Genomic DNA, 10509 nt, shown 5'->3' on the forward strand with positions numbered 1-10509 from the left:
GTCACGTACATAGAAATAGTCTTTTTTTGGGGGGTCCTGGGAAAATTTGTAAATGTAAATCCTTTCTGGTTTATAAATTAATATTGGGAATAATAATAATGGATGTGGTAAAGGCTGATACCAATACTAGAGCTATTTTTGTCTTGATTATTATTATTAGAATAATTATTATTATGTAAGGCACTGTAGTAAACCGCACCACATTAAAATGCATTAAAATTAAATCTATTCCAATGCAATTTATTTGAACGGAACTGTAGGGTAAGCAGCTGGCTTCACACAGGTGAAGGAGTGTAAAATTGCTATGGCAACTGATATAATGTTTTGAAAATCAAATGCACACTCCTGCATTATCAAGGCACTCGGTGGAGCGTGTACTCCTGCTGAGGCCCAACAGTCTCCTTGAATTCAATCATCACACCAAATTGCACACAATCGTAGATATTTGTCCCCTTAAATAATATTTTTTCATCAAGAGCCATAAATTATTCCCTATCTGTTAATGTTAAAGAAAGTGAATCTGTGCCAAAATGTAATGGGTTCTCTCTTGGCCCATGTCCCATCCTTCCAGCGCGGATGAATGTGGCTGTGAATGTCCACAAATCACCGTGGGCAACGTTTATTAGAAGCACTTTCCACCGATCATAAGGAAAATAGTGTGTGTGAAAGATGTTTGACATTGAGGTCAGAGGATTATTAGGAGTAACAGAGGTTTGGTTCCTGTAAAAAAAATATGTTACCTTTGATTTATTTAAATGGTATTTTTAAATTGTGATTCAACCTAAATGTCTCTTGATTGTATTGGCATGTAGGAGTTCTCTTCTTTTATTTCCACACTAGTTATTGTTGCCCTTCAAGCATCTAGCTAAACCTTTATGCCAGACGAGTATTGGACAATTGAACTTAGTTAACGCTATCTGAGCGATTAGATACCACCCTGTCCTGAAAATCGGGTCCGGAGGTTTTCCGGAATTGGCCTCTGGAAAACCCCCACGTTCACAACAGCAGGAACATTTTTCTGGAACGATCAGGCGAGGGGTGTAGCGCCACGGGGAAGAGTGCCCACTCGCTCACAAAGAGTTCTCCGGAGATTTTCCAGCTGTATTCTCACGTGCAGGAAAGGTTTAGGAAAACGGCCGGATTCCTGCAAGAAGTTTGCTCGTGCAAATTAAAAAAATAAGATTTTGTAAATTGGGCGAACTGCCCCTTTTATTTTCACCTTCCCTCTCCTTTTAAATCACAGAGGTATTCCCAGGACCTGCGTCTTCGGTCTCAGCACCATGCACTTACTGTGTTGGTTTGATGCTGTGCTTTTTACTGCCTCAGTAAAGGCGTTGCGGCTTTTGGCACAGTTGAGCTCCCTCTCGACTGATGTAGTTTCTCAATCCGGTTGGTAATCCCGGACGCATCTGTCCAGCGTCGGAGCCGACGCTTCCGAATGCTGCGTGGATTACGCCCTGAATGGATGGTAATACTACGGAGAGTCTGCTGGGAGTCCGGAGCTTGACTGTCAGACAGACAGTCAGTTGCATTATTGGATCAGTGTTTTGGGAAGTACACATAACACATTTGGGGTCAATTTCATAATGATGCATAAGGACATCAAACTGAAATAAAAAAACAAAATTTGAAGATGAAGTGTACAGCCGTTATCGCACCCTCTCCGTGTCCCACCCGTTTTTCGTTTTGAGCCAACAACGTGGATATTTGACAGACAGCAAAGGACTAAGAGGAGCGCAGTCCGCGATCACAAGTCAACCGCTTGTCGGCAAACCAAAATGTCGTTCTTTGTTCGTGAGCAACTGAGCTGCGGTGACATGGATTCTTTCTCTCTTTCTCTCTTTCTTTCTTTTCATCCGTCATAGCTGGTTTCGGCCAGTGTCGGGCAGCTGAGGATGGCGAGAGAGGAGATGAAATGTGAATCTGAGAGATGCCTGTGAGCAATGTCGGAGCTTGAGTCATTGTCACACCAGTTACTGTACTGTATCCCATGGCTCCGCGTGAGTCAGAGGCAACGGCATCCGAGGAATGGGTCCTGACTTTGGTGCTTTTCATTTGTCCTCGGCTGATACACCAGAGAAATGCTACAGCAGCTACATTTCTTTAAATACTAGGCCCCTTCGTCGTATCAGTTTATTTCACTCATCATTCATTGTGTTCTGTATTCTCCTCCTGCAGGACATCACCACGCCCCTTCCCTTCTCGGGCATCTCTCTGGACATCCTGCCCGACAGCAGCGACCTGGGCGCCGACCTCAGCGACTACGTCCACCAGCGGGTCAGCGGCAGCTCGCAGGTCGCCGCCAACGTCACCACGCCGACGGGCTCCGCCCCGGATCAGCTGCTCCTCAGCAAGTTCAGCAGCCACCTGTCAACGCGGAGCAACGGCTCCGTCCTCTACCTGCAGCTCACCCTGGACCTGTTCCACAGAGGCCAGCTGGCCCTGAAAGGAGGGAACTACCTCGTGGTGCCCGTCTCCCTGTCAGAGGTCAGACAGTGTGGAGCGTTGATTTACACCGAGCTATTGTTTGTTAATGATTTAAATAGTTGTTTAAAATGATGGATAAATAGAGAAGAAGCTTTTCAAACCACAGATGTGGACTTTACGGTGTAAACTGTAGTGTGAAGTCCTCTGGAGCAAAAAATTAATTTGCTTTTACCTTGAGAGTATTTTTGGACCCGCCCTCGTCGTCTTCGTCCTCTTCCTCCCTTTCTGATCGAGCTCACGGTCTAACACTTAACACCTGTCAATCATCCCGGTGAGCTCTTCTTACCCGAGCCTGAAACAACCGTTGCTCCGCCATGCTTTTTTCCTCATAAAAAATAGAAAAGGTGTACTCACGCGTGCTCTACGGATCAACAAGAGGTACAAATGACAGGATCAAATCACAGACGTGCCACAAAAATAGCCCACAGTGACTAAAGTAAATATCAGGTGCATTATTAATGTTACATAATAATTGGTTTACAATGGGACAACAGATGAGCAAGTGTGTATTGATTAGCAGCAGTTGACTACAAGGTTAGATTAATAATTAATATTATTAACAATCAATAATTAATAATCAACAATCAATACTCATTAATAACAGTAATTAATAATTAATTAATAATTTCAGCTATTTTAAAAGAAAAATGTATCTTTGCTTTGCTCGTTTACATACTTGATGTAACAGACAGTTGCCAGGACCATTGCCACAGTGCCCACTGTGACACAGTGAGATCATAACAGCACATTGACAAAAACAGTAAAGGAAAGTAGGAAAGGGGAAGCTTCTATTTTCATAGCCATGGCACAAACATCTAATATGTAAGAACTGATCATGTGATAATTTATCAAGTATAAAAGTCTATTAGGGCCCGGTGTCCACATTACAGGTCTGACAGCAGCGTCGACGACACGTGTGCCAACCCGTGAATGTCTTTCAGGTGTACCTGCTCATGTGTCGCGTGAGCTTCCCGGAGAAGGAGCTCTTTGAGCGGATACTTCCGGTGCTAAATGTGGCGCTGGCTTCTCTGCACCCACTAACGGACGAGCAAATGTTCCGGGCACTGAATGCGGGCAGTGTGAGGGGGGAGCTGGAGTGGAAGGACTTCCAGCAGAGATTAGACAGCCTGGCTGGATTCATGGTAAGACTCTCGATGTGTCTGCTGGGGAAGGGTGGAAGATTCTGGTTGCTTTTCCGCCGTGAAATGGACCATTTGCGTGTACGAATGAAGAAAATGGCTCTTTATCGAAAAGATTAACAGTGTCTGGATTTGACAACAAGGTGACAGTCTGTCCTGGAGGATGTCAAGTAATACATACATACATATATATATATATGTATATTCTATTTGTGTCATGCCAATGTATTTGACCCATCCCTTCTTTTGGATTACAAGACATCCCGTACATCTGTGACAGAGGTAAAATTATTAACATGATTGACACGAGTATCAACATGAAATTATCACACCTGTAAAATGTCTCGTTAAAGATCTTTGTCTTTTCTCTTCTCCTGGACTTTCTCCGGATAACTGGCTCATAATATGATCCATGCTTGAACAACCAACTCAATCTTTGCACATAATCCATATCTTACAAAATAGAACATCACGTAGTGGGGGGGGGGAGGGGGGGAGGGGCAGTAGAAAACACAGGGGAACTCGTTTTCTACATTATTCAGAGACCACACAATAGACAGATCCACTTTTCTTCCTCTCTGAAATAATGTATCATCTAGTTTCCGAAGGCAAAGGGGAAAACCTTTGCACCTTTTACATTTAAAAGACATGTTCTGCATGCTCTCCGTGTGCAGGTGAGGCGCAGGGACGGCACACGGATGGTGTGTCATCCCTCCTTCAGAGAGTGGCTGGTTTGGAGAGCAGACGGAGAGAGCACGGACTTTCTCTGTGACCCGAGGTGAGCCGGAAAAAAAGGGGGTTTGTCAGATAAGGAATGTGCTCGATACATGCACAATGTTTCTGGTTAATAAGTGTGTGTGTGCTCTTGTCTGCAGGAGTGGCCACGCTCTCCTGGCCTTCATGTTCTCCCGACAGGAGGGCAAGCTGAACCGGCAGCAGACGATGGAGCTGGGACACCACATCCTCAAGGCTCATATATTCAAGGTCACATGAACTCTGATACAAGCCACAGCACATAACTTCTTATGTAGGTTTTTTTCTGTAACTCCTTGAATGGATAAACAAAGATCCTGCACTTGACTGGATATTACTGCACAGAAACACACACAAATAATAGGGAACCTCTGTTCCCTCCGTCACCCACACACATAAGCGCCACTCATATACATAAACGCCCACGGTACAGTGAATATTCCACTGTTTGCACGCGCGGCTCGGCAAACTGTACATACTGCTTCTCTCCCGGGAGAGAAGCAATTTTTCCGAATTCTGCACCACAGATCTCATCTGAGCGAGCTTCATCTCCTTCTGTCTCTGTCCCTCACTGTTCCACCTGTGTCTCTCTCCTCTCTCGAACACTCGCAGGGTCTGAGTAAGAGGACGGGCGTGTCCTCCAGCGTTCTGCAGGCCATGTGGGTGAACTGCAGCACAGACAGTCTGTCCGCCGCGCTGGCCTCCCTGAGGAACCTGTACACGCCTAACATCAAGGTGACACACACCCGTGCCCCGCGTCCACTAAACGTGCAAAGTATATGCCCTCCTATGCAGCGATAGGCAATTCCTTTTGTCCGTCCTGCAGGTAAGTCGTCTGTTAATGCTAGGCGGCGCTAGTGTGACCTGGTGCACGGAGGTGGTGGGACATGCCCCCATCCTGGCCGTCCATGCCCACCTGGGCCACGTGGAGATGGTGGCCCTGCTGCTTGAGATGTGGGCTCCCGTGGACGGCACCACTGACGCCGGCATGACGCCCCTCTGCCTGGCCGCCGCCGCGGGACACGTCGACATCGTCAGCCTGCTCTGCAAGAAAGGGGCCAAGGTCAGAGTCGCCTCTGTGCAAAGAGGGAGCGAGCTTCACACCAATGACATCCCGAGCAACCCTCGTTTTGTTTTTTTCCCACACCCACCACAGTATTGGGATCTATTCTGGGAGACAGGTGACATGAAACGGGCCTGATCTAGGCCAGCGTTGTAAGTCCTTCTGTGTGACCCCCTCTGTGCCAGGTGGGCCACGCTGATAAGAGTGGCCAGTGTGCGCTGGTCCACGCCGGGCTGAAGGGCCATGCGGAAATCGTCGACGTCTTGCTGGGCCAGGATTGGGGAGCGGAGGGCCCCGCGGACGCCCAGCAGCAAAGCAGCGGTGAGAGCGCGACTGGGAAAACGCAGGCGGCGCAGCGGGCGGTCACGGCTGCAGCCAGCGTGGGACACGCGCAGGTACGTCTCAGATCACGGTCCGAACGACCAAAAAACGCTTCTGACAATCCGCTGAAATTATGTGTAGAGCAGCACGGTGCATGTCCTTGCTTGATGTAGTGGATCTAGTAAGTGTCGCTCTGCGTCTGCTCTGGTCAAGGCCGCTTTGGATTTCTTTGCAACAGAATACAGAGGAGTGTAAAATTGTGATTTTTCTTTCCCTCAGGTGGTGAAGAGCCTGCTGGACACGAAAGAGGAACAGCTGGCGGTGCAGATGGACGCTCACGACTCTCTCTGGGGAGAAACGGGTGCATATTTCCTCCTATCAATCAGATGAATTGAGCTTGTCTCACTTCTTTCCGTCCGTCAGCGTGGTTCCTCGAGTCACGCTGCAGGGGCGCCGGGGTTCAGACACATCTCTGTCTGCACAGTGAATAAATACTAACCGGCTGACTCACCTGTATGTGGAAGCGCGGTGAATGTGATCACTACAACACTCACCTGCAGGCTGGTTTCAGAGTAATGACTTCAGGAGGCTCTGGCTGATCAAATTGTAAATAGTTTTTCCAGGGTTTTTTTTTCCTCTGTTGGCAGAAGCAGAGCATCGCATTAATAAAAAAAAAGAAGGAATATCTCGTCCAGCGCGTCTGTAGCATCTAAAAAGCATCTGTTATCCAATTGTAATACTTTTACCTCTGTCACAGATGTGATAGTGCAGCGTGCAGAATTCTGTTAGGGTCCATTTCCTGAAAGCATGTCGGACGGGGCCCGCATCTGCCTACAGCACCATTAGAGTGTAATTCTATTACACGGTCGCCATTCAGTGCTGACGGAGGGGAAAAAAAGTGAGAGCATAAAAAAAAAAAAAAACCCATTTGTGTTTGCATGATGCAGTACCACGGCTTTGTTTTATGCTCATGTTTACCGTCGGTATCATTGGATTACCGTCCATTTGCGCAGATAAAATGATCCGTCAAGGAGGCGTGTTAAAGTCTGATTACCGCGCTGGGGATCCTCCTTCTTCAGGGATCACAATTATTGAAGACACTGCTTATCACAGCTTTTCTTTTTTTGAGTAAGTTTATTATTTTCAGTGTATTTAGAGCACCAGCTACACTAACCTTGTTACGATTTCGTGCTGCTGCACAAAGTCACCTTAGGCAAAGACAAGTAGACTGTTTTTTTTTTCTTTTGTCTCAGATGCTTGGAGGTTAGTGAATGACATCAGTATCTCGCCTCTATCATTTAGCTGAAGGACTTATATATATATATATATATTAGTGGACTCATCCAGTGTTTTGTCAAAGTAACACCGGCTGGTTCAGGAGGAAGCCAGTTATCCCATCAGAGTTATGGTTCATTATTTTTATTTTGGTTTCTGGATTTAGATTTTGTTTTCGAAGAGAAATAAGAAAAAGAGAGTGTCAATGTCTTTGGGCAATTTTGATCTGTAGATAATAGAAAAATATTTCAACTTTGCCTCAGCAAAAAGAACCAGATATATTACCTCACAAGAGCTGGCAACTAGATTATGTAAATGGCATGTGTTGATTTTCTCTCTCTGCTTCTCACTCACCCATTGCTTCTTCTTCCTCTTCTCTCCGAAATGTGTCAATGACATATTCTTCCTCATCTCTGTGCCGACCCTCTTGTCAGTGCTGAGCGCGGCAGCCGGCAGAGGGAGGATGGAGGTGTGCGCGTTCCTCGTGGAGCGGGGGGCGGGGCTGGAGATACCCAACCGCAGAGGAATGGTCCCGCTGCTCAGTGCCGCCAAACACGGACACGCGCAGGTGTGGAGGTCGCCGGACTGTTTTCAATTTTTTACCTGCTCTGTCCTTTGTGTCTTTTAAAAAAAGATATGTATTTTTTTTCATCCACTTTTCAGATTGTAGAGCTGCTGCTGAAGCAAGGCGCAGACGTCAACGTCAGCGACAAGCAGGGGCGCACTGCTCTGATGCTGGCTGCCTCCGAGGGTCACGTGAGCACCGTCGAGCTCCTGCTGTCGAAGGGTGAGAGCCCCCCCCCCCCCCCCACTTCCCTGAGTGATGTCCACGTACGTTTGATGAATGCACCTGAATTGAAGGACTGTCTTGTTTGTGGTCCCAGACGCCTCGTTGTCCTCCGCTGACCAGGAGGGGCTGACCGCTCTCGGCTGGGCCTGTCTGAAGGGTCAGAGAGGCGCGGTGCAGCTCCTGGTGGAGGCCGGAGCAGACCTGAACCAACAGGACAGACAGGGACGGACCCCGCTCGATCTAGCCGCCCTCAACGGCGACGGAGACACGGTGGGTTTTGGTTGGGTGGTATATGTGTGGATAATGTCAAATGTTCCCCATCCACAAAGATCAATCTCATTTGCAAAACTGCGATGATTACAAAGTAGAACAATGCATTTGAAGCTGTTTTAGAAATGAAATTAGAATGAATCATAATTACTAAGATAATGACATTAATTTGGCGTCAATCAGCTTGTGTGGAGTGGAAAAAAATCCTCGTCAATCAAATAACACGTCTGAAAACGTTTTCATTGCTACAGCATTGTATATGTATAGAAGTACAATGTTGTTATTATCCTCCGTGTGCCCAGGTGCATTGCCTGGTGGAACACGGAGCGGTGCTGGAGCGAGCCGACAACAACGGCACCAGAGGCCCGGAACGGACGACCGGCTGCCAGAATCCGGCCCTGGTGGCCTCGCTGCTGAAGAAAGGATCCAAGACGGGTACAAACACCATGTTTATCATGCAGTAAATGACAGCTCTAGGATTATTATGCTCAAAACAAAAAAAACATTCAACATTATACGGCGTATGCGATATATACAACTCGCTCTTCTTCCACATTTGTATCTGACTTGATGTCGGCCGGGCTCACGTGGATTGATTTGTATCATGTGCTGAACCTCGGCACCTGGACACTCTTCATCTCTATATTTGTCTACTTCCGCACACTATCCTGTTACTCTTTGTCCTGCAGTTTTAACATCCACACCGCTCTCACTCTCCCTTCTCCTCTCCTTCTCCTCCTCGGTGTGGCCCCCCTCCGTCATTAACTGAAAGGCTACAGGACGGCTGTGCATGATCGATCAGGTACATATGATTAATGTGTGGCACAAGGTGAAAGAGACGAGGTCGAGGCAGACGACTGAGAGATAAATATTTCCACCGCTCCGATCAGGTCATGCGACGTGGGCTATGGCTTCCTCCAAACCGGACGTTCTCCTCATCCTGCTGCAGAAGCTGATGGAGGAAGGCAACATGCTTTACAAGGTGTGTCATGGTGAATTTGGCGAACAGCGCGCCGCGTGCTTGTGATTTGGCTTCTAAAATCCTCGCCCTTCTTGTGTGTTCCTCAGAAGGGACGCATGAAGGAGGCCGGCCAGCGCTACCAGTACGCCCTGAGGAAGCTGCCTCGCGAGGGGCAGGGGGAGGAGCTGAAGGGGCTCAAGGACCTGCGGGTCTCCCTCTACCTGAACCTCTCTCGCTGCCGCAGGAAAACCAACGTACGTCTCCATTCCGCGGCGGCATCAAGCTGCTCATGCACTATTCAAACAGCAGCCAGTTTATTAGACGCCAGGGGGATGACAGGAGGGCTGGCAAGGCACGGTTAGACGGTTCCCTTAAAAATGTATAATTTATCTGAATCATCATTAAAAAAGGATGACATCAGCACACGTATAGCTCACTTTCTGATTTGATATGGCGTCTCCCTGGTAAACAGAAAGTCCACGCGGTGAGACCTGGAAGCAGGTGGGGACATAATGAGCGGCCGCGTGCTGTTAGTGTGGAGATGGATGTGTGCGGCCCGCGGCCAGGGTCCGGAGCCCGCCCCGGCGATGACAGACGTCCCTACACCGACAGTGTAAAAATGCCATCGCTGGGGTCAGCGTGGCCCGGTGAATAGTGGGGCAGATAATGCGATGTGATAAGGCCACTCTCTCTCTCTCTCTCTCTCCATCAGACCATGCCACACACTGTCTCCTTGTCTCTGCGGGGGGGGGGGGGGGGGGGTTATTTACAGTGGACGTGCTGAGTGGGCCCCCGATAAATCCACATATTATATCAGAATGCAGCGCGGGGAGACCGGCACATGATACCGTCATTAAACATTCAGCAGCGGTGTTCACAATCTCACAGCCTCACAGTCGACGCTGCCGTTTTGACCTCGCTCTCAAGGACAGAATCACAGTGAAACTCAAGTGTGTTTGTGTCATTAGATATTCACCTGAGAAGTGGTGGTGATGAGGATGATGATGACGAGAGCAGTAAAGACCGGCAGGGAGCCGCTGTCTGTCGACAGAAATGCTTGCAGCACGAGTTCTGTTTCATTAGACAAGCTTCAATCTTCAGATCCATTTAATGAAGATGCAAACGGAATCTTTTCATTTATTATTCCGGCAACACACAGACATTTTCCAGTATGGTAAATACTTACACACAGCAATACGGAGGGTTCGTTTTATAGTGTGTGTATGTGAGTGTGTGTGTGTGTGTGTGCTTTGTCCGACACAGGATTTTGGCCTGGCTGAGGACTTTGCAACAAAAGCCCTGGAACTGAAACCCAGGTCTTACGAAGCGTTTTATGCCAGAGCGCGGGCCAAGAGGAGTAGCAGGTACAACATTATTAAACAACGCCTCAAAGCAGAATCCTTTTTTTGCTCAATGTAAAGTGTCGAGTGTCTTCGGCGTTGCTCGTAAA

General features: G+C 47.9%; 1 protein-coding gene across 1 annotated transcript in view; it reads left to right on the top strand.

Annotated features, from left to right (window-relative positions):
* Positions 1-10509, top strand: part of LOC118302739 (protein TANC1-like) — a 32250-nt gene that overhangs the window by 19487 nt on the left and 2254 nt on the right. Inside the window, exons 13-28 of the mRNA XM_035629123.2 lie at positions 2179-2487; positions 3429-3629; positions 4301-4404; positions 4502-4610; positions 4992-5114; positions 5206-5442; positions 5628-5837; positions 6043-6124; positions 7473-7606; positions 7702-7825; positions 7923-8098; positions 8401-8533; positions 8871-8900; positions 8989-9080; positions 9167-9313; positions 10323-10423. Of these exons, the coding sequence (XP_035485016.2) occupies positions 2179-2487; positions 3429-3629; positions 4301-4404; positions 4502-4610; positions 4992-5114; positions 5206-5442; positions 5628-5837; positions 6043-6124; positions 7473-7606; positions 7702-7825; positions 7923-8098; positions 8401-8533; positions 8871-8900; positions 8989-9080; positions 9167-9313; positions 10323-10423 (2312 nt within the window). The remainder of the gene's footprint in view (positions 1-2178; positions 2488-3428; positions 3630-4300; positions 4405-4501; positions 4611-4991; positions 5115-5205; positions 5443-5627; positions 5838-6042; positions 6125-7472; positions 7607-7701; positions 7826-7922; positions 8099-8400; positions 8534-8870; positions 8901-8988; positions 9081-9166; positions 9314-10322; positions 10424-10509) is intronic.

The sequence above is a fragment of the Scophthalmus maximus genome, chromosome 4, assembly GCF_022379125.1.
Source record: "Scophthalmus maximus strain ysfricsl-2021 chromosome 4, ASM2237912v1, whole genome shotgun sequence".
Taxonomy (NCBI): Eukaryota; Metazoa; Chordata; class Actinopteri; order Pleuronectiformes; family Scophthalmidae; genus Scophthalmus; species Scophthalmus maximus.